At 45.5% G+C, this 24,783-nt stretch overlaps 1 protein-coding gene across 1 annotated transcript in view; it reads left to right on the top strand.

Moving 5' to 3' along the window:
* Nucleotides 1-16,664: 16,664 nt before the first annotated feature.
* The window catches only part of LOC139572807 (microtubule cross-linking factor 3-like), a 57,999-nt gene continuing 49,880 nt past the window's right edge, over nucleotides 16,665-24,783 (top strand). The window contains exons 1-3 of the mRNA XM_071395586.1: nucleotides 16,665-16,725; nucleotides 17,755-18,683; nucleotides 20,246-20,470. Coding sequence (XP_071251687.1) covers nucleotides 17,853-18,683; nucleotides 20,246-20,470 — 1,056 coding nt within the window. The 5' untranslated portion in view covers nucleotides 16,665-16,725; nucleotides 17,755-17,852. The remainder of the gene's footprint in view (nucleotides 16,726-17,754; nucleotides 18,684-20,245; nucleotides 20,471-24,783) is intronic.

Here is a 24,783-nt window from a genome sequence, read left to right as displayed (position 1 = left end):
GCATCACTCATTATTATTAGAAGTGACATTCAGTTAGAGACAGTGGAATCTAGAAGTGATATTCGGTTAGCAACAGTGGAATCTAGAAGTGACATTCAGTTAGAAACAGTGGAATCTAGAAATTACATTCAGTTAGAGACAGTGGAATCTAGAAGTGACATTCAGTTAGAAACAGTGGAATCTGGAAGTGACATTCGGTTAGAGACAGTGGAATCTAGAAATGACATTCAGTTAGAGACAGTGGAATCTAGAAGTGACATTTGGTTAGAGACAGTGGAATCTAGAAATGACATTCAGTTAGAGACAGTGGAATCTAGAAGCGACATTCAGTTAGAAACAGCGGAATCTGGAAATGACATTCAGTTAGAAACAGTGGAATCTAGAAGCGACATTCAGTTAGAGACAGCGGAATCTAGAAGCAACATTCAGTTAGAGACAGTGGAATCTAGAAGCGACATTCAGTTAGAGACAGTGGAATCTAGAAGTGACATTCAGTTAGAGACAGTGGAATCTAGAAGTGACATTCAGTTAGAAACAGTGGAATCTAGAAGTGACATTCAGTTAGAAACAGTGGAATCTGGAAGTGACATTCAGTTAGAGACAGTGGAATCTAGAAGCGACATTCAGTTAGAAACAGCGGAATCTGGAAATTACATTCAGTTAGAGACAGTGGAATCTAGAAGTGACATTCAATTAGAGACAGTGGAATCTAGAAGCGACATTCGGTTAGAGACAGTGGAATCTAGAAGCGACATTCAGTTAGAGACAGCGGAATCTAGAAGCGACATTCAGTTAGAGACAGCGGAATCTAGAAGCGACATTCAGTTAGAGACAGCGGAATCTAGAAGCGACATTCAGTTAGAGACAGTGGAATCTAGAAGCGACATTCAGTTAGAGACAGTGGAATCTAGAAGTGACATTCAGTTAGAAACAGTGGAATCTAGAAGTGACATTCAGTTAGAGACAGTGGAATCTGGAAATGACATTCAGTTAGAGACAGCGGAATCTAGAAGTGACATTCAGTTAGAAACAGTGGAATCTAGAAGTGACATTCAGTTAGAGACAGTGGAATCTAGAAGCGACATTCAGTTAGAAACAGTGGAATCTAGAAATTACATTCAGTTAGAAACAGTGGAATCTAGAAGTGACATTCAATTAGAGACAGTGGAATCTAGAAGCGACATTCGGTTAGAGACAGTGGAATCTAGAAGCGACATTCAGTTAGAGACAGCGGAATCTAGAAGCGACATTCAGTTAGAGACAGCGGAATCTAGAAGCGACATTCAGTTAGAGACAGCGGAATCTAGAAGCGACATTCAGTTAGAGACAGTGGAATCTAGAAGCGACATTCAGTTAGAGACAGTGGAATCTAGAAGTGACATTCAGTTAGAAACAGTGGAATCTAGAAGTGACATTCAGTTAGAGACAGTGGAATCTGGAAATGACATTCAGTTAGAGACAGCGGAATCTAGAAGTGACATTCAGTTAGAGACAGTGGAATCTAGAAGTGACATTCAGTTAGAGACAGTGGAATCTAGAAGTGACATTCAGTTAGAGACAGTGGAATCTAGAAGCGACATTCAGTTAGAAACAGTGGAATCTAGAAATTACATTCAGTTAGAGACAGTGGAATCTAGAAGTGACATTCAGTTAGAGACAGTGGAATCTGGAAGTGACATTCAGTTAGAGACAGTGGAATCTAGAAGCGACATTCAGTTAGAGACAGTGGAATCTAGAAGCGACATTCAGTTAGCAACAGTGGAATTTTGTCAGAAATGTTTTCTTGTTTTTTGTTTCACTGTTCTGTCCTGGTTGCCTCTACATACAATATCACTAGTTGTCTTACTCAGTGAACGTGGAGCTGTGAGCAGAGCCAAGTAGACGTACTATGTCAGGGAATAGTAACTGTGAAGACGCAGCTATGGATTATTAGGGCGAATCAAACGACTAGTCAACTGGGAGATGCTGTTTATCAACCAATCAAATCAAATGATCGATTGGCCGGATTGATTTGATACGCTGTTTTAGGCAATATCAGCTGGACAACGTGTTTAGTTAGTGCTCTGTACATACTGCTACTGAAGGACCATGTGCTCTACCTAACCGTGACACGTGTAGAGTACAACACGACACGGTCGACTCCAGAGCAGCAAATTCAACCATGTATCACGTTATGTAATAAGATGTTATTTCTTGTTTTTATTGATTTTATTGTTCCTATCTTTAATGTAAATGTTGTTGTTTTTTTCTGAATGGCAAAGTGCTTGTCTGTGTTTTAGTGTTCTTGGAGACTTTTTTATTTATTACGTGTTGTATATATTATATGCTGTGTGATTTTGTACATTTGTGCTTTTTTTGAGGGGGGAAGTTCCCAAGTTAATACCATGATGAGCAGATATTTCTCTGTCCGAACAGCTTGCACGTTCTTTTAAATGATCATGACTTATTTCAAAACTCATAGATACAAATAAACAGAATGCCTGTACATACAGTATTGTGTTGTCTCTCCTTCAGGCTTTAAAAGATATTGTATGTCTACGATCAGTTCATTATTGTTGTTTTAGTTTGTTACTGCTCAGGACAGGAATGGAGGGTGGAAATCGTCACGCTGCTGTGGACCAAGGTCATGTTGAGGCTTGGTGATTCTGAGTGCCTTGTCATTCTTCCAAGTGACCACCAGAGGGCGTAGTGGTCATTAGAACAGAACGATGTTTTAAAGTCTCTAGCTCGAGAGAAGAAAGGGGTTTACACTTCAGAGATTTGTCCACCTTTTTGCTGATTCTCAGTTTTAACATTTGAGGCGACTGGGAGGTTGGTGTAAGCTCCAGTAGCTCCACTCTATGTCCACCATGTTTCTCCTATTCAGTCCAGTCCAGTATCTAACCTGTGTAGAGGAGTGACCAGTCAGGGGAGAGTCCTCACTGTATAACACGAGGGTAAAAATCTAATCCAAGTGTATTGGTCACATACACATATTTAGCAGATGTTATTGCGGACGTAGCGAAAAATGCTTGTGAATCTGAGGAGATGTTGAAACTGCAGTCAGTGAGGAAATAGAGGAGTGTTCCAAATGATAGTCTATTCCCTACATAGTGTGCCCTACTTTTGACCAGAGCCCTATGGCTGCATCTAGTGCCCTATAAAGGGAATAGGGTCCCATTGGGGATGCAAGCCTAGCTGTTTAATAGATGTGTGATCCAGGAGGTCACCTACTGCTTTATGTCACTGAGGCCCCAAGGACCAATCAGCATCCTTCTTCCTCATCCCCACGCTTCACGGAAGACAAAGGTTTCCACGGTAACCGTACACAGCCGTGGTTCTAAATTAAACTGGGGGCCTCTCACACCTCCCTACCACACACACGCACACACACACGCATGCGCACACACACACGCCCCCTCTTCTGTAATCCGTTGAGGGCCCCCACACAGTTGGATGATTGTGTGTGTGTGTGTGTGTGTGTGTGTGTGTGTGTGTGTGTGTGTGTGTGTGTGTGTGTGTGTGTGTGTGTGTGTGTGTGTGTGTGTGTGTGTGTGTGTGTGTGTGTGTGTGTGTGTGTGTGTGTGTGTGTGGTCATGCACTACTAGACAAGAGAGTTTATGAGTGGGTGTTTGTATTGCCAGAGAAGGAGATGAAGGGCGGTTCTTTGTTATTCTGTTACCCGGAGCAATACTTTTATAACTCAATACAGGAAAGCTGTAATTTTAGCAAGTATCTCCCCTTTAGGCTCCTCTATTTCCTCACTGACTGCAGTTTCAACATCTCCTCAGACGCAGAGAGACGATTCCCCGACCGTCACATAACTCTTTGTTTCTTCTTCAGACTATTTGTTTTTAAAGTCTCAAATATCTGTCCTGGCCCTGTCATTGGATGGTCCAGAGGACCAATTACGGAGAAGTTCTATGCCTCCATAGAGGAGGCATAAATATACTTAAGTATCAAAAGTAAATGTAATTGCTAAAATATACTTAAGTATCAAAAGTATAAATATAATTTCACATTCTTTATATTAAGCAAACCAGACGGTACCATTTTCTTGATTTTTTTTATTTTACGGATCGCCGGGGGCAACACTCCAATACTCAGACTTCATTTACAAACGAAGCATTTGTGTTTAGTGAGTCCTCCAGATCAGAAGCAGTAGGGATGGACCAATTCACACACTTGATAAGTGTGTGAATTGGACCATGTCCTGTCCTGCTAAGCATTCAAAATATATCAAGTACTTTTGGGTGTCAGGGAACATGTATGGAGTAAAAAGTACATTATTTTCTTTACGAATGTAGTAAAAGTAAAAGTTGTCAAAAATAGTAAATAGTAAAGTACAGATACCCCAAAACACAACTTAAGTAGTACTTTATAGTATTTTTACTTAAGTACTTTACACCACTGGGGGGTTTTGCCTGGCCACTGTGCCCAGGTTAATGAGGTCACATTATTTGGGATGAACATGGTAACCTTCTTTTTGAAGTGATTTGTTTAACAATCAGATGAAAACATCACGACTGGTTGTGTTTATGGCACATTTAAAGGTAATACCTTTTCAATTACCGTAAAACTTCAATTAAACGCCGATTCTCACGATTCTCGCCTGTCCCTTTTAATAGCCGGGCAACGTCACACATTTCAGCAAATAAAAGCCTGTTTCAAATATAAGCTGGGTCTAAATGAAATGTTTACGAGGTCACCATGCTTTACCATGAATTGTTTACGAGGTTACCATGCTTTACCATGAATTGTTTACGAGGTTACCATGCTTTACCATTAATTGTTTATGAGGTTACCATGCTTTACCATGAATTGTTTACGAGGTTACCATGCTTTACCATGAATTGTTTACGAGGTTACCATGCTTTACCATGAATTGTTTACGAGGTTACCATGCTTTACCATTAATTGTTTATGAGGTTACCATGCTTTACCATGAATTGTTTACGAGGTTACCATGCTTTACCATGAATTGTTTACGAGGTTACCATGCTTTACCATGAATTGTTTACGAGGTTACCATGCTTTACCATGAATTGTTTACGAGGTTACCATGCTTTACCATGAATTGTTTATGAGGTTACCATGCTTTACCATTAATTGTTTATGAGGTTACCATGCTTTACCATTAATTGTTTATGAGGTTACTATGCTTTACCATTAATTGTTTATGAGGTTACTATGCTTTACCATGAATTGTTTATGAGGTTACTATGCTTTACCATGAATTGTTTACGAGGTTACCATGCTTTACCATGAGTTGTTTACGAGATTACCATGCATTACCATGAATTATTGATGAGGTTTATTGTTTGATTTGTTAGATTTAATAATTCAGTAATGACTCAAAAAAATGATGGCAATCATCCATTTTATCACCAGTAAGAAACTGCTATCCATTGGCTGCTAACAGCTGAGAACTGCTATCCATTGGCTGCTAACAGCAGATAACTGCTAGCCATTGGCTGCTAACAGCTGAGAACTGCTATCCATTGGCTGCTAACAGCAGATAACTGCTAGCCATTGGCTGCTAACAGCTGAGAACTGCTTGCCGTTGGCTGCTAACAGCTGAGAACTGCTATCCATTGGCTGCAAACAGCTGAGAACTGCTATCCATTGGCTGCTAACAGCAGATAACTGCAAGCCATTGGCTGCTAACAGCAGATAACTGCTACCAATTGGCTGCTAACAGCTGAGAACTGCTATCCATTGGCTGCCAACAGCTGAGAATGGCTAGCCATTGGCTGCTAACAGCTGAGAACTGCTATCCATTGGCTGCAAACAGCAGATAACTGCTAGCCATTGGCTGCTAACAGCTGAGAACTGCTAGCTAACTGGCAAGCACAAAAACCGTCAACAACTTCGGGAGTACAGACCCCTAGAAATCGGCTGATCGCCCTCTAGTGGCGAAAGTAAGAACTGTCGCAAATGCACAGTCAAAGAGGAGAATAGTTGTTATGTCAACAAAAAGTTTAAAAGAAATCTAAATAGAGGCATACTAAGTCAAAAGAAATGTGACACAGTGTGTAAACAATAACACATTAGTGCAAGAAATTAAGAAATATATTAATACTGGAAGTGAATGCTGTAATTAAACAATTAACTACTTAAATGAGCATAGTTAATAGACGCCTGTCTCTAATAAGTGCCTGTTGTGTTCAATGATTTAAAAACTCCTGGGCAATTAATTGAAGTTTTACGGTACGTCTTTACTGTAAAACCCATTATAGGTGGGCCCTTAGACTGCCCTCTGCCTGGGGCCTCCAAAAATCAATAAGTCTGCCCCTGCCTCTCTCTCTGTCTCTCTCTCTGTGTGTGTGTGTGTGCGTGCGTGCGTGCGTGTCTCTCCCTCTCTCTCTGTGATGTCCTCCCATACTGATACAGCTGTCCTTCAGACTACAGTTACACAATACCTCAGGATCAGACTAAAGTTACAGGATACCTCAGGATCAGACTAGAGTTACAGGATACCTCAGGATCAGACTAGAGTTACAGGATACCTCAGGACCAGACTAGAGTTACAGCATACCTCAGGATCAGACTAGAGTTACAGGATACCTCAGGATCAGAGTTACAGGATACCTCAGGATCAGACTAGAGTTACAGGATCCCTCAGGATCAGACTAGAGTTACAGGATCCCTCAGGATCAGAGTTACAGGATATCTCAGGATCAGACTAGAGTTACAGGATCCCTCAGGATCAGACTGGAGTTACAGGATAACTCCGGATCAGACTAGAGGTACAGGATACCTCAGGATCAGACTGGAGTTACAGGATAACTCAGGATCAGACTAGAGTTACACAATACCTCAGGATCAGACTAGAGTTACAGGATCCCTCAGGATCAGACTAGAGTTACAGGATACCTCAGGATCAGACTAGAGTTACAGGATACCTCAGGATCAGACTAGAGTTACAGGATCCCTCAGGATCAGACTAGAGTTACAGGATACCTCAGGATCAGACTAGAGTTACAGGATACCTCAGGATCAGACTAGAGTTACAGGATACCTCAGGATCAGACTGGAGTTACAGGATCAGACTGGAGTTACAGGATCTACTACAGGAGTTTCCAGGCTAAATCTCATCTCGTTTTTAGGTTTATACAGTTTTGTATGTATTACTGATAAGACATGAAAGTTGTAATAATAACTGGACAATGGATAACATGTCATCAACTTTTCACAATCTGAGGATGCAGAATATAGAGGCTGTACAGGTTTGATTGGATTAGATACAGAAGAGATGTTCAAGGGTTAATTTAATGAGTGGATTTCAGGAAAATACAGAAGAGATGTTCAAGGGTGAATTTAATGATTGGATTTCAGGAAAATACAGAAGAGATGTTCAAAGGTTAATTTAATGATTGGATTTCAGGAAAATACAGAAGAGCTGTTCAAGGGTGAATTTAATGTGGAGTGGATTTCAGGAAAATACAGAAGAGATGTTCAAGGGTTAATTTAATGATTGGATTACAGGAAGAGACAGAAGAGATGTTCAAGGGTGTCAGGTTTTGGCCAGGACTGTTCAGGTTTTGTTCACTAGATGTCCCCCTTGCACCTTTTTTGTACCTTTTGTTTTTTCTTGCCCTAATTATTGTTTGCACCTGTAAGTCATTCCCTTGTTAGTATTTAACCCTGTGTGTTCCTCAGTTCCTTGCTCAGTGTTTGTATGTTAGCACCCAGCCCCAGCCTTTGTGAACATTTTTCTCTTGTTGTATTTTCCAGAGGTTCTCTGGTTTTGTTCTCGTGTATTTTTGGATTGATCTTTTGAGGTTTGTTTTTTCCCTTGCTGTTTTTACCACTTTGTGGATTTTCTTTTGTATTTTGGAAGATATCTTTTTTTTATTAAACCACCATCTGTAGTACTGCTGTGTCTGCCTCATCTTCTGGGTTCTGCCAATTATTAGTGACTGTTTCTCGCACCGGGTCCTGACAGAAACACTGAGCCATTAATATGAACCCAGAGGCAGCCAGTACCCAGGACTTTTTTCCCATGCTGTCCCACCACGAGGGGACTGTCCAACGTCACGAAGCTGCTCTGGTTCAGCAAGGGGCCTTACTGGCTGGACATTCTCAACTTCTGTCGGAGATGATGACTTCCATAAAGCAGATTTCTGATCAACTTTCTCCTGCAACCGCTTCTGCTCCAGTTCATCAGATTCAAGTGCCCGTGGCAGTTAACCCCCTGGCTGAACCTCGTCTGCCGCCTCCCCAACGGTTCTCAGGTGATCCGAGGGTTTGTAAGGGGTTTTTCACCCAATGTTCTCTCTCCTTCGAGCTGCAACCCTCGTCGTTTCCCACCGACCGGTCCAAGATAGCATATATCATCACCCTGCTGTCGGAAAAAGCCCTAGCCTGGGCTACTGCTGTGTGGGATGCCCAAAGTCCCTGCTGTGCCAGCTACTCTACCTTTGCTGAAGAATTCAAGCGAGTGTTTCAAGGTCCTACCAGCGGTCCTGACTCAGCCAAACAGCTCCTGACTCTCCGCCAAGGTCGGCGCAGCGTGACGGACTATGCCATCCAGTTCCACACGGTGGCAGCAGCGAGTGGCTGGAACGACGAGGCGCTCACAGTGTGCTTTTTGAAGGGTCTTTCCGACACCATCCAAGATGAACTGGCCACTCGGGAACCACCAGACAACCTCGAGTCCCTGATCAAGTTGGCTTCACGCATAGACCTGCGTCTGAGAGAGAGAGAGCTCAACCGTAGATCTCTCACCCTAGCTCCTATCGGTCCCAGCTCCGAGTCTCCACCTTTATCCTCGCTGACTCCACCGGAACCCATGCAGGTTGGACGCATCTCCCAGGCTGAGAGAGACCGCCGGATGAGGGAGCGATGCTGTCTATATTGCGGCAAACCGGGCCATTTCCTCTCCACGTGTCCCGGGCTCCAGGGAAAACGCACTCTCCCGTGCAGGCCTGGGAGGACTGTAACGGGAAACATAACCTCCTCCCATCCATCCAACTCCCGCCTGCTCATTCCAGTTACCCTTTCCTGGGACAACCACGAGCTTCCCCTTCAAGCCTTGGTAGACTCTGGAGCCGCAGGTAACTTCATGGATGGTGTCTGGGCGAAGGAAAATGGCGTTCCCTCTGAACCTCTAAGTGATCCCATAAGGGTTACTACGTTGGATGGAAGCCCTTTGGGATCTGGACTTGTCACTCGTGTCACTACCCCCTTGCGACTTTCAGTTTCCCAACACCAGGAAGTGATGAACTTTCACCTGACCTCGTGTTCCGAGTTCCCTCTCGTCCTTGGATACCCCTGGCTTCACAGCCATAACCCTCACATCGACTGGTCTGTGGGCACTATCAAGCAGTGGGGTCCTACGTGCCAAGCCACTTGTATCTTCCCAAGTTCCCCGAGTTCCCCTCCCGAGTCTCTAGAATCCATCGACCTGTCCCGAGTTCCCGAGTGTTACCATGACCTCAAACCGGTATTTAGCAAACAGAGGGCCACCAAACTACCACCCCATAGACCTTACGATTGCCCCATCGACCTGTTTCCGGGCACATGCCCCCCCAGGGGTCGGATCTTTTCCCTATCTCCTCCCGAACGAGCTGCTATGGATACCTACATCAAGGACTCTCTGGCAGCAGGCCTCATGCGTCCATCCACCTCGCCGGCGGGAGCAGGGTTTTTCTTTGTGGCCAAAAAAGACGGGGGATTACGTCCTTGCATCGACTACCGGGGACTTAATGCCATAACCGTCCGTAACCGCTACCCGCTACCCCTTATGGCCACAGCCTTTGAGCTGCTCCAGGAAGCAGTGGTCTTCACTAAGCTTGACCTGCGGAACGCATACCATCTTGTGCGGATCAAACCCGGTGACGAGTGGAAGACCGCTTTCAACACGCCTACTGGTCACTACGAATACTCGGTGATGCCCTTCGGCCTGACCAACGCTCCAGCTGTGTTCCAAGCGCTCATAAACGATGTGCTTAGGGATATGCTTAACATTTTCGTGTTTGTTTACTTGGATGACATCCTCATCTTTTCGAGCTCCCTTCAAGAACACACTAAGCATGTCAGACAAGTACTCAAACGCCTCCTTGACAGCCATTTGTACGTTAAGCCGGAAAAATGTGAATTCCATTCCTCCCGAGTACAATTCCTGGGATTTGTAGTGGAACCCGGTCGAGTCCAGATGGACCCCACGAAGGTAGGGGCGGTAGCGGATTGGCCCACCCCCAAGTCCGTTAAGGAAGTTCAGCGTTTCCTGGGCTTCACTAACTTTTACCGCAAGTTCATCAAGAACTTCAGCTCGGTGGCAGCCCCTCTCTCAGCTGTAACCAAGGGTGGCAACACAAGGTTTCTGTGGGGAAGAGAAGCTGAGACGGCCTTCCAAGGACTCAAGCAGCGCATCCTCTCTGGTCCCATTCTGACACTACCAACGGCGGATGAACCTTTTGTGGTGGAGGTAGACGCATCAGAGGTTGGGGTTGGAGCTGTCCTGTCTCAGAGGGGTGAAGACAAGAAGCTTCATCCTTGCGCCTTCTTCTCTCACCGGCTTACCCCGGCCGAGAGGAATTACGATGTGGGGGATCGTGAACTCCTAGCGGTTAAGATGGCATTGAAGGAATGGAGACACTGGCTCGAGGGGGCTTCTCAACCGTTTCAAGTGCTTACGGACCACAAAAATCTGGAGTATATCCAGCAGGCGAAGCGGTTGAACTCCAGACAAGCTCGATGGTCTCTTTTCTTCAGCCGATTTCAGTTTATCCTCACCTATAGACCCGGGTCGAAGAATCTCAAACCGGACGCCTTGTCACGAATCTACTCTCCTGCCATTCGAGAAGATACTGACATGACTATCCTTCCGGCCGCTAAGATCGTGGCTCCGATCTCGTGGCAAGTGGAGGATACCGTGAAACAAGCCCAAGCCATCGAACCGGGCCCTGGAGGAGGTCCTGCCAATCGGTTGTTTGTTCCCAAGGCAGCAAGGTCCCAAGTCCTTCTGTGGGGGCACTCCTCTCGCCTCACCTGTCACCCGGGCGTAGGTCGCACCTTGGAGTTCATCCAGCGTAAGTTCTGGTGGCCCACCATAAAAGAAGACGTTGCCACTTTCGTCAAGGCCTGTTCCGTGTGCTGCCAGGGCAAATCTTCTCACCTCCGCCCTCAAGGACTCCTTCACCCTCTATCTATTCCCCACCGACCCTGGTCCCATATCTCATTGGACTTTATTACTGGCCTTCCTCCGTCCCATGGTAATACAACTATCCTAGTCATCATCGACAGGTTTTCTAAGGCGGCCAGGTTCGTTCCCTTGACTAAGTTACCTTCTGCCAAGGAAACGGCTGAGTTGGTGATTAACCATGTGTTCCGAGTCTTCGGCATTCCGCAAGATATGGTTTCCGACAGAGGTCCCCAGTTGGCCTCAAGGTTTTGGAAGGCCTTCTGCCAACTCATAGGGGCCACTGCCAGTCTATCTTCAGGGTACCATCCGGAGTCCAATGGCCAAACCGAGAGGATGAATCAAGAGCTGGAAACCACCCTCAGATGTATGGTCTCCAACAACCCGTCCACATGGTCGTCCTTCATGGTTTGGGCCGAGTACGCGCACAACACCTTGTGCTCCTCCTCCACTGGTATGTCCCCGCACGAGTGTCAGTTTGGCTATGCTCCTCCATTGTTCCCGAACCAGGAGGCAGAAGTCAGTGTGCCTTCAGCCTCGAGGTTCATCAGACGCTGTCGGCTTACGTGGAAGAAGGCCCGTCTTAATCTTCTGCGTTCCTCACAGAGGTACCAACAACAAGCCAACAGACGTCGCCGTCCCGGGCCTACCCTGCGCCTCGGCCAGAGAGTATGGCTCTCAACCAAGAATTTACCGCTACGGGTGGAGTCTCGCAAACTGTCCCAGAAATTCATCGGTCCCTTTAAGGTTGCCAGAAAAGTGAACCCCGTTACTTTTCGCCTGCACTTACCCAGATCCCTTAAAATTAATCCCACGTTTCACATTTCTTTATTAAAACCTGTTGTTTTTTCTCCCCTTATCCCGGCAGGCAGACCTCCCCCTCCGCCCCGTATCATCGGAGGCCAGTCGGCTTATACCGTCCATCGGATACTGGATTCCCGCCGGGTGCAGCGGTCCTGGCAGTATCTGGTGGACTGGGAAGGCTACGGTCCCGAGGAGCGCTCCTGGGTTCCTGCCAAGGACATACTGGACCCTGACCTCATTCGTCAGTTCAGGGTCCTCCACCCTGAGAAGGCTGGTAGGAACGTCAGGAGCCGTTCCTAGGGGGGGGATTCTGTCAGGTTTTGGCCAGGACTGTTCAGGTTTTGTTCACTAGATGTCCCCCTTGCACCTTTTTTGTACCTTTTGTTTTTTCTTGCCCTAATTATTGTTTGCACCTGTAAGTCATTCCCTTGTTAGTATTTAACCCTGTGTGTTCCTCAGTTCCTTGCTCAGTGTTTGTATGTTAGCACCCAGCCCCAGCCTTTGTGAACATTTTTCTCTTGTTGTATTTTCCAGAGGTTCTCTGGTTTTGTTCTCGTGTATTTTTGGATTGATCTTTTGAGGTTTGTTTTGTCCCTTGCTGTTTTTACCACTTTGTGGATTTTCTTTTGTATTTTGGAAGATATCTATTTTTTATTAAACCACCATCTCTAGTACTGCTGTGTCTGCCTCATCTTCTGGGTTCTGCCAATTATTAGTGACTGTTTCTCGCACCGGGTCCTGACAAAGGGTTCATTTAATGTTGAGTGTATTACAGGAAAATACAGAAGAGATGTTCAAGGGTTCATTTAATGTGGAGTGGATTACAGGAAGAGACAGAAGAGATGTTCAAGGGTTAATTTAATGATTGGATTACAGGAAGATACAGAAGAGATGTTCAAGGGTTAATTTAATGTTGAGTGGATTTCATTTGAGGGAGACTGGGCCCTGCAGGGATGTAGACATCTGTCATAGTAAGGACCTCACAGTTGGCAGGGAGGGTATGGGGGTGGAGAGGTGGGGGAGTGAGAGGAGGAGGGGGGGAGAGGTTGTGGGGAGAGGAGAGGAAGAGGGGAAGATGGGTGGAGAGGTGGAGGGAGGAGGAGAGGAGGGGGAGAGGTGGGGGAGGAGAGGAGGAGGGGGGAGAGGTGGGGGAGAAGGTTGGGGGGAGAGGAGAGGAAGAGGAGAGGATGGGTGGAGAGGTGGAGGGAGGAGAGGAGGAGGGGGAGAGGTTGTGGGGAGAGGAGAGGAAGAGGGGGGAGGTTGGGGGAGGAAAAGTGGCAGGGGGTTGGGGGAGAGGAGGGGGGAGGGGAAGATGGGTGGAGAGGTGGAGGGAGGAGAGGAGGAGGGGGAGAGGTTGTGGGGAGAGGAGAGGAAGAGGGGAAGATGGGTGGAGAGGTGGAGGGAGGAGGAGAGGAGGGGGAGAGGTGGGGGAGGAGAGGAGGAGGGGGGAGGTTGGGGGAGGAAAAGTGGCAGGGGGTTGGGGGGAGAGGAGGGGGGAGGGGAAGATGGGTGGAGAGGTGGAGGGAGGAGAGGAGGAGGGGGGAGAGGAGAGGAAGAGGGGAAGATGGGTGGAGAGGTGGAGGGAGGAGAGGAGGAGGGGGAGAGGTGGGGGAGGAGAGGAGGAGGGGGGAGAGGTGGGGGAGAAGGTTGGGGGGAGAGGAGAGGAAGAGGAGAGGATGGGTGGAGAGGTGGGGAGGATGGGGAGGAGAGCAGGGTTAGTTGGAGAGGACTAGAGGAGAGTTGGGGTGGAGGGGGGTTGGGTGGTAGCCCTAGAGGTGGGGGAGGAGGGGGAGGAGAGCAGGGTTAGGTGGAGAGGACTAGAGGAGAGTTGGGGTGGAGGGGGGTTAGGGGGTAGCCCTAGAGGTGGGGGTAGTGGGGAGTTTAAACCCCAACACATCTGTGGTTCTTTAGAAAAGGAACAGACCATCACCACAGGACAAAGCCAAATAATTAGCTTCACATCTTTGACAATTAGATAGTGATTTACAATGAGGAATTAGCTTCAGCGCCACCAGTAAATAAATAATATAAACCAGACTCACCAGTCTGCAGGCTGTGGTGATAAACTATCACAGCCGAGATACTCTTCAACTCTGGCTCTCTTAGGCACATTACCAAAACATTCTGCTTGGAATTTATGTTATTAACTAAACAAGAGGCTACAAGTGTGAGAGGGGGTCTATATTGGTTTCCCGTGACATGTATTGTACCTGTGTGCATACTACTATAGAGACTACTCTCTGGAGACTACACACCCTAGTTAGTGTGAGGAGGATGAGAGATAACCCCATTTAGTGTGCGGAGGGTGAGAGATAACCCCAGTTAGTGTGAGGAGGGTGGGAGATAACCCCATTTAGTGTGCGGAGGGTGAGAGATAACCCCAGTTAGTGTGAAGAGGGTGAGAGATAACCCCAGTTAGTGTGAAGAGGGTGAGAGATAACCCAGTTAGTGTGAAGAGGGTGAGTGATAACCCCAGTTAGTTTGAGGATGGTGAGAGATAACCCCAGTTAGTTTGAGGAGGGTGGGAGATAACCCCAGTTACTTTGAGGAGGGTGGGAGATAACCCCAGTTAGTTTGAGGAGGGTGGGAGATAACCCCAGTTAGTTTGAGGAGGGTGAGAGATAACCCAAGTTAGTGTGAGGAGGGTGAGAGATAACCCCAGTTAGTTTGAGGAGGGTGAGAGATAACCCCAGTTAGTTTGAGGATGGTGAGAGATAACCCCAGTTAGTTTGAGGAGGGTGGGAGATAACCCCAGTTAGTTTGAGGAGGGTGAGAGATAACCCCAGTTAGTTTGAGGAGGGTGAGAGATAACCCCAGTTAGTTTGAGGATGGTGAGAGATAACCCCAGTTAGTGTGAGGAGGGTGAGAGATAACCCCAGTTAGTTTGAGGAGGGTGGGAGATAACCCCAGTTAGTTTGAGGAGGGTGAGAGATAACCCCAGTTAGTGTGAGGAGGGTGAGAGATAACCCCAGTTAGTTTGAGGAGGGTGAGAGATAACCCCAGTTAGTGTGAGGAGGGTGAGAGATAACCCCAGTTAGTTTGAGGAGGGTGGGAGATAACCCCAGTTAGTGCGAGGAGGGTGGGAGATAACCCCAGTTAGTTTGAGGAGGGTGGGAGATAACCCAGTTAGTGTGAGGAGGGTGGGAGATAACCGAGTTAGTGTGAGGAGGGTGGGAGATAACCCAAGTTAGTGTGAGGAGGGTGGGAGATAACCCAGTTAGTGTGAGGAGGGTGGGAGATAACCCAGTTAGTGTGAGGAGGGTGAGAGATAACCCAGTTAGTGTGAGGAGGGTGGGAGATAACCCAATTAGTGTGAGGAGGGTGGGAGATAACCCAGTTAGTGTGAGGAGGGTGGGAGATAACCCAGTTAGTTTGAGGAGGGTGGGAGATAACCCCAGTTAGTTTGAGGAGGGTGAGAGATAACCCCAGTTAGTGTGAGGAGGGTGAGAGATAACCCCGGTTAGTTTGAGGAGGGTGAGAGATAACCCCAGTTAGTGTGAGGAGGGTGAGAGATAACCCCAGTTAGTTTGAGGAGGGTGGGAGATAACCCCAGTTAGTGCGAGGAGGGTGGGAGATAACCCCAGTTAGTTTGAGGAGGGTGGGAGATAACCCAGTTAGTGTGAGGAGGGTGGGAGATAACCGAGTTAGTGTGAGGAGGGTGGGAGATAACCCAAGTTAGTGTGAGGAGGGTGGGAGATAACCCAGTTAGTGTGAGGAGGGTGGGAGATAACCCAGTTAGTGTGAGGAGGGTGAGAGATAACCCAGTTAGTGTGAGGAGGGTGGGAGATAACCCAATTAGTGTGAGGAGGGTGGGAGATAACCCAGTTAGTGTGAGGAGGGTGGGAGATAACCCAGTTAGTGTGAGGAGGGTGGGAGATAACCCCAGTTAGTTTGAGGAGGGTGGGAGATAACCGAGTTAGTTTGTGTATGGAGGGTGGGAGATACCCCAGTTAGTGTGAGGAGGGTGAGAGCTTTTGACTGTCTCTGTCCCGTAGCTCTGTTCAAAAAGTACCCCCCTCTCTCTCTCTTAACTCAGCTCTGACGGTCTCCAGGCTCCTGTGAAACAGTTTCACAACACAGCTTGAGGCTACGAGAGAGAGCAAAAGAGATAGCAAGAGAGAGAGCAAAAGAGAGAGAGAGAGAGAGAGCGAGAGAGACAGAGACAGAGACAGAGACAGAGAGAGAGACAGAGACAGAGACAGAGACAGAGACAGAGACAGAGAGAGGAGAGAGTGACAAGCCAGGAGTTAATGGAAAGTGACAATGTTGGCTGGGTGTCTTTGGTACTCAGCTTGTTTTGAAACACAGAGGCAGAGTGATAAAATATGCCTCCTTCCAAATGCATGGCAACAGAATTATGCTTAAATGTACACCAAACCAAAACCATTGATTTCAAAGTTTAACAAACCATACAACTGGTTGTAGACAGGAACCACGTATTCAGGGAGGGATACCCCCTGTTTATCCACCATCAAAGCCTCTGATATGACTGCCTCTCTCTCTCTCTCTCTCTGACAATCTTTAAACCAATAAGGTAGTTTAGAGGCATTATCACTAATTATGGTGCCATAAATCTTCAGGTCGTCATTCAGTGAATGCATTATTTGTGTCCTGCCAGGTGCCAACTAAGCACTTCCAACTTCATCTTCCGGTGTGTCTCTTTCTTGCGCCCCTCCCTGAGGTGACGTAATGTAAATGTATATTGAAACAGTTTCATTGGTGGTTGGGCCGTGCGCTCAGAGATTCAGAGGAGGGGAATTCTCCTCCTCCCCATCACTGTCGCCGGGATACTGCTGGTAAGATGCCCTTTAAAATGATATTCATTGTTTTCATTGGTTAAGAATAACTCTATTTGTAGGATTAACATCAATATATTTAGTGCTTAGAGAGGACAAAGGGTTTTTAATTGTGTCAATCAATTTGAATCTTTATAATTGTTAGATCCCAGTGTTTGTGGTTTCCGTCGGAAACTAACCTCTAATTACACTACACACGAGGATGACCGTCGAATTCCAGACGGTATTCAACTATTGAGTGTACTACAGCGCGAGCATCGTGTAGATTGACCCTTTTTTCTGTCGCTCGGTTCTTTTATTTGCGGGTTTATCCGTTCCACCAGGTTGACTAATGTCTCATCGGTTTTATCCGTTCCATCCGGTTGAGTAATGTCTCATCGGGTTTTATCCGTTCCGTCCGGTTGAGTGAAGTCTCATCGAACGTGTCGGACGGCAGTGGTGGAATGACTGCCACGAGCCTGACAGATATTCAAAACACTTTCCCTCGAGCCTTGTCTCGACAATGTTTACTTCTAGAGGTCAGGGCTCCGAAGAAGCCTGTCTTTAAACGAATGAGAGAGAGAGAGAGAGAGAGAGAGAGAGAGAGAGAGAGAGAGAGAGAGAGAGAGAGAGAGAGAGAGAGAGAGAGAGAGAGAGATCTACAGTAGAATGGCTGGACACATGCTTCAGCCTAGTGCAATTTAATAGGCTGATGAGATTTCCAATTACTGCAGCCCTTCCCTGCTTCCGGGCTAGTAGCCTCGTCGGATGGTGTTGGGAGATGCACATGCTGGATATAGATGGTTTGCCTCTACTGCCACCTTATAGTGGGTGGATTGGGGCCAGTGTTGTTATGAAGGTGACCCTTTACATAAAATATTAATTTCAGATATGCTCTATATTTAAACACCTCTCAAAATAGAATGTCCTCTCGTTTAGCCTACTTGGGTCTACTTTCAAGAAACGCATGAAAGCAAATCACCTCGGATTCTCGGGCCTCTTTTGCATTTGTACTTAAAATAACGACGTGTTCACTGTATTATTTTTCAGCCAGAAGAAAGACAGCGCAGCGAGGGACTGTCTGGGTGATGTGATGTGGATGTAAACTAGGCTGTTGAACGGAACGTCCATCCTCTCTACATGACACCATGAACCCTGCCTCGGGCGGCGCTGCCGACTCCCGCAGCCAGCTAGACAATAGCAACAGAAAGCAGCCGCAACAGCAACAGCGCGCTGCCTCCCCGGCTGGCGGCAAAGACATTGGATCTAAAGAGACACCGAAAAGCAGCACTCCGTCAAAGAGCATCACGTCAAAGCAGTGCGGAGGAGGGAGAGGCAGCCGCGGCAGCTCCCCGGTCTCCACGGCAACCAGCAAAGACAGACTGTCTTCTTCTTCTTCCAAAGGCGCGGCAAGCGTGGCAGGCGCGACCCCTGTCCAGTCCGCTGGTGCTGAAATCCATACGTTGACCAGGGCGGCGGCGGCGGCGGCTGGGAGCGGCAGAGGAGCGGCAGAGGAGCGCAGTAGTCAGTCTGAAGACTCGCGTTGTACTGATATATCGTGTTTGAAGGGGGATACAACACGGGTTGTTTCTGATCAGCCTTGTTCATCCAAATCTCCTAAATTGAAGAACAATAACCCGAGAAGAGGGGGAGGAGAAGGCGAGGCTAGCAGCACAGCTACCGGCAACAAAAAGAGCTCCGGCAAGAGCAGTGTGGGCTGCGGCCCTGGCTTCTGGAGAGAGGGATGTTTGCAGTCTGAGCTGATCCAGTTTCACCTGAATAAAAGCTTAAAGAAAGGAGGAGGAGGAGGAAAGATGAAGACGAAGACACCGTCTCCCCCGGAGCCGGTCATGGAAACGGCGGAACCAGAGGATCTCTCCCCTGAGGCCATCGTTAACGAGCCCGAGCCGGTACCTGAGCCCGACCAGCTATTTCAGGAGGAGATAGAGAAACTAGAGGACGAAAATGATGAGCTAAAGGTATGTCTATATGTCTGCCACTGTCACGTCTGTATGGGTTTAAATAACAGCATGTTTTAGCAGCCTATGCTTTATACAGAACGTAAATGAGGATGGCTGGTTGGGGGGGGTCCAGAGAGGGGCTATGCCCCTGTCCATAATTTGGAGAAATTTGCATTAAAAAAAAACGGAAACTGCTTTTTCCGGCAATCTAGAGCCATAATTATTATGCTTAATTCTATGTCCAAAATATGTATTTTTCTGCATATCTAAGCATTTTGAGATGTCTGTATCCTCCTGACTGGTGGCTCTTTTTTCAAAGAAACTAAATATGATTTTCTGCATCTCTGCTCAAATCTTGGTAGAAAGATTGAAAGGAATATGAGTCTTATTCAGTACATTTAGTTATTGCCTGATTTTCTAAAGTCTACCAACCTTGCCAGCAGGCATGCCAACTAAGATAGTTAGACAAGCTAGCTACTCTAAGATAGTTAGACAAGCTAGCTACTCTAAGATAGTTAGACAAGCTAGCTACTCTAAGATAGTTAGACAAGCTAGCTACTCTAAGATAGTTAGACAAGCTAGCTACTCTAAGATAGTTAGACAAGCTAGCTACTCTAAGATAGTTAGACAAGCTAGCTACTCTAAGATAGTTAGACAAGCTAGCTACTCTAAGATAGTTAGACAAGCTAGCTACTCTAAGATAGTTAGACAAGCTAGCTACTCTAAGATAGTTAGACAAGCTAGCTACTCTAAGATAGTTAGACAACCTAGCTACTCTAAGATAGTTAGACAAGCTAGCTACTCTAAGATAGTTAGACAAGCTAGCTACTCTAAGATAGTTAGACAAGCTAGCTACTCTAAGATAGTTAGACAAGCTAGCTACTCTAAGATAGTTAGACAAGCTAGCTACTCTAAGATAGTTAGACAAGCTAGCTACTCTAACTGTATAGCCTGAAAATGGCTCCTTGGTAGCTAGTTATGAGGTTGGGAGATTGGCAACCTATCTGGGCTAAAGACAACTTCATAAAATTGCTTCCTAAAAGTTGCTAGTATTATTACAGAGAAACAACGGACAAAAAATATGTATAATTAAAAAAAAATACTTAACAAGAACAACAAAAAAATCTGAGGGACACGTGCCCCTGTGCCCCTGTGCCCCTGTGCCCCTGTACCCCTGTGCCCCTGTGCCCCTGTGCCCCTGTGCCCCTGTGCCCCTGTGCCTCTGTGCCCCTGTGCCCCTGTGCCTCTGTGCCCCTGTGCCCCTGTGCCCCTATGCCCCTGTGCCCCTGTGCCCCTATGCCCCTGTGCCCCTATGCCCCTGTGCCCCTGTGCCCCTGTGCCCCTATGCCCCTGTACCCCTGTGCCCCTGTGCCCCTGTGCCCCTATGCTCCTGTGCCCCTGTGCCCCTGTACCCCTGTGCCCCTGTGCCCCTATGCCCCTGTGCCCCTATGCCCCTGTACCCCTATGCCCCTGTGCCCCTATGGGCATGACGCCTTTGCTGTTGCCTCTATAATGTTTTATTGATGCCTCTAATTGCTGTGTCCCTCTCCGTCTTTCTCTCTCTCATTCGTTCCCATTAGACTGAGATAGAGGAGATGAGAGCAGAGATGGACGAGATGAGAGACACGTTCTATGAAGAGGACGCCTGCCAGCTGCAGGACATGCGTCGCGAGCTGGAGCGAGCCAATAAGAACTGCCGGATTCTCCAGTACCGTCTGAGGAAGGCGGAGAGGAAGAGGATGAGGTTCGCTCAGACCGGAGAGGTAGACGGAGAGCTACTGAGAGCCCTGGAGCAGGACTTGAAGGTAAGGCGCTGTCTAGACTCTAGGATAACTATTTTTGGCTCTGGTTAAAAACCTCTTAAGGATCCTTGCCGTTTAAAAAAAATTCGCCTAAAATGACATACTCAAATCTAACTTCCTGTAGCTCAGGACCTGAAGCAAGGATATGCATATTATTGATACCATTTGAAAGGAAACACTTTGAAGTTTGTGGAAATGTGAAATGAATGTAGGAAAATATAACACATTAGATCTGGTAAAAGATATTACAAAGAAAAAACCAACAGTTTTTTTGTATTTTTTTGTACCATCATCTTTGAAATATAAGAGAAAAGCCATAATGTATTATTCCAGCACAGGCGCAATTTAGATTTTGGCCACTAGATGGCAGCAGTGGATGTGCAAAGTTTTACACTGATCCAATGAACCATTGCATTTCAGTGAGGGGCCAAGCCTCGAGACACCCACAACTTGTTTATTCATCAAAACCAAGCCCTTTCGCGCCAACGCCAGAAAGGGCGGCGATAATTGTGATAGTGAAAATAATATTTCTGACACACCAATGAACCTATAGTGCTACTGCCTGCGCTTAGATTTACCAATGTGTTAGGTTTGTTAAAATACCTGAAGTTGTCAAGACTCTATATGTCATAGGGTAATGTTGTCTAGACTCTATATGTCATAGGGTTTGACCTGAAGGTAATGTTGTCTAGACTCTATATGTCATAGGGTTTGACCTGAAGGTAATGTTGTCTAGACTATATATGTCATAGGTTGTGACCTGAAGGTAATGTTGTCTAGACTCTATATGTCATAGGGTGTGACCTGAAGGTAATGTTGTCTAGAATCTATATGTCATAAGGTAATGCAGTTTAGGACTCTATATGTCATAGGGTTTGACCTGAAGGTAATGTTGTCTAGACTCTATATGTCATAGTGTTTGACCTGAAGGTAATGTTGTCTAGACTCTATATGTCATAGGGTAATGTTGTCTAGACTCTATATGCCATAGGGTAATGGTGTCTACTCTCTATATGTCATAGGGTTTGACCTGAAGGTAATGTTGTCTAGACTCTATATGTCATAGGGTAATGTTGTCTAGACTCTATATGCCATAGGGTAATGTTGTCTAGACTCTATATGTCATAGGGTAATGGTGTCTACTCTCTATATGTCATAGGGTTTGACCTGAAGGTAATGTTGTCTAGACTCTATATTTCATAGGGTTTGAACTGAAGGTAATGTTGGCTAGACTCTATATGTCATAAGGTAATGTTGTCTAGACTCTATATGTCATAGGGTGTGACCTGAAGGTAATGTTGTCTAGTCTCTATATGTCATAGGGTGTGACCTGAAGGTAATGTTGTCTAGACTCTATATGTCATAGGGTTTGACCTGAAGGTAATGTTGTCTAGACTCTATATGTCATAGCGTTTGACCTGAAGGTAATGTTGTCTAGACTCTATATGTCATAGGGTAATGTTGTCTAGACTCTATATGTCATAGGATAATGGTGTCTACTCTCTATATGTCATAGGGTTTGACCTGAAGGTAATGTTGTCTAGACTCTATATGTCATAGGGTGTGACCTGAAGGTAATGTTGTCTAGACTCTATATTTCATAGGGTTTGACCTGAAGGTAATGTTGGCTAGACTCTATATGTCATAGGGTAATGTTGTCTAGACTCTATATGTCATAGGGTTTGACCTGAAGGTAATGTTGTCTAGACTCTATATGTCATAGGGTGTGACCTGAAGGTAATGTTGTCTAGTCTCTATATGTCATAGGGTGTGACCTGAAGGTAATGTTGTCTAGACTCTATATGTCATAGGGTTTGACCTGAAGGTAATGTTGTCTAGACTCTATATGTCATAGGGTGTGACCTGGAGGTAATGTTGTCTAGACTCTATATGTCATAGGTTGTGACCTGAAGGTAATGTTGTCTAGACTCTATATGTCATAGGGTGTGACCTGAAGGTAATGTTGTCTAGACTCTATATGTCATAGGGTAATGTTGTCTAGACTCTATATGTCATAGGGTTTGACCTGAAGGTAATGTTGTCTAGACTCTATATGTCATAGGGTGTGACCTGAAGGTAATGTTGTCTAGACTCTATATGTCATAGGGTAATGTTGTCTAGACTCTATATGTCATAGGGTTTGACCTGAAGGTAATGTTGTCTAGACTCTATATGTCATAGGGTTTGACCTGAAGGTAATGTTGTCTAGACTCTATATGTCATAGGGTGTGACCTGAAGGTAATGTTGTCTAGACTCTATATTTCATAGGGTTTGACCTGAAGGTAATGTTGGCTAGACTCTATATGTCATAAGGTAATGTTGTCTAGACTCTATATGTCATAGGGTTTGACCTGAAGGTAATGTTGTCTAGACTCTATATGTCATAGGGTTTGACCTGAAGGTAATGTTGTCTAGACTCTATATGTCATAGGGTAATGTTGTCTAGACTCTATATGTCATAGGGTAATGGTGTCTACTCTCTATATGTCATAGGGTTTGACCTGAAGGTAATGTTGTCTAGACTCTATATGTCATAGGGTGTGACCTGAAGGTAATGTTGTCTAGACTCTATATTTCATAGGGTTTGACCTGAAGGTAATGTTGGCTAGACTCTATATGTCATAGGGTAATGTTGTCTAGACTCTATATGTCATAGGGTTTGACCTGAAGGTAATGTTGTCTAGACTCTATATGTCATAGGGTTTGACCTGAAGGTAATGTTGTCTAGACTCTATATGTCATAGGTTGTGACCTGAAGGTAATGTTGTCTAGACTCTATATGTCATAGTGTTTGACCTGAAGGTAATGTTGTCTAGACTCTATATGTCATAGGGTGTGACCTGAAGGTAATGTTGTCTAGACTCTATATGTCATAAGGTAATGTTGTCTAGACTCTATATGTCATAGGGTGTGACCTGAAGGTAATGTTGTCTAGACTCTATATGTCATAGGGTTTGACCTGAAGGTAATGTTGTCTAGACTCTATATGTCATAGGGTGTGACCTGAAGGTAATGTTGTCTAGACTCTATATGTCATAGGGTTTGACCTGAAGGTAATGTTGTCTAGACTCTATATGTCATAAGGTAATGTTGTCTAGACTCTATATGTCATAGGGTTTGACCTGGAGGTAATGTTGTCTAGACTCTATATGTCATAGGGTGTGACCTGAAGGTAATGTTGTCTAGACTCTATATGTCATAGGGTTTGACCTGAAGGTAATGTTGTCTAGACTCTATATGTCATAGGGTAATGTTGTCTAGACTCTATATGTCATAGGGTTTGACCTGAAGGTAATGTTGTCTAGACTCTATATGTCATAGGGTTTGACCTGAAGGTAATGTTGTCTAGACTCTATATGTCATAGGTTGTGACCTGAAGGTAATGTTGTCTAGACTCTATATGTCATAGGGTTTGACCTGAAGGTAATGTTGGCTAGACTCTATATGTCATAGGGTAATGTTGTCTAGACTCTATATGTCATAGGGTTTGACCTGAAGGTAATGTTGTCTAGACTCTATATGTCATAGGGTTTGACCTGAAGGTAATGTTGTCTAGACTCTATATGTCATAGGTTGTGACCTGAAGGTAATGTTGTCTAGACTCTATATGTCATAGGGTTTGACCTGAAGGTAATGTTGTCTAGACTCTATATGTCATAGGGTGTGACCTGAAGGTAATGTTGTCTAGACTCTATATGTCATAAGGTAATGTTGTCTAGACTCTATATGTCATAGGGTGTGACCTGAAGGTAATGTTGTCTAGACTCTATATGTCATAGGGTGTGACCTGAAGGTAATGTTGTCTAGACTCTATATGTCATAGGGTGTGACCTGAAGGTAATGTTGTCTAGACTCTATATGTCATAGGGTGGGACCTGAAGGTAATGTTGTCTAGACTCTATATGTCATAGGGTGTGACCTGAAGGTAATGTTGTCTATACTCTATATGTCATAGGGTTTGACCTGAAGGTAATGTTGTCTAGACTCTATATGTCATAGGGTTTGACCTGAAGGTAATGTTGTCAAGACTCTATATGTCATAGGGTGTGACCTGAAGGTAATGTTGTCTATACTCTATATGTCATAGGGTTTGACCTGAAGGTAATGTTGTCTAGACTCTATATGTCATAGGGTTTGACCTGAAGGTAATGTTGTCTAGACTCTATATGTCATAGGGTGTGACCTGAAGGTAATGTTGTCTATACTCTATATGTCATAGGGTTTGACCTGAAGGTAATGTTGTCTAGACTCTATATGTCATAGGGTTTGACCTGAAGGTAATGTTGTCTAGTCTCTATATGTCATAGGGTTTGAC

The sequence above is a fragment of the Salvelinus alpinus genome, chromosome 4 (assembly GCF_045679555.1).
Source record: "Salvelinus alpinus chromosome 4, SLU_Salpinus.1, whole genome shotgun sequence".
Classification (NCBI taxonomy): Eukaryota; Metazoa; Chordata; class Actinopteri; order Salmoniformes; family Salmonidae; genus Salvelinus; species Salvelinus alpinus.
The sequence above is the reverse complement of the archived record's forward strand: the minus strand, read 5'-3'. Positions and strand labels throughout refer to the sequence as shown.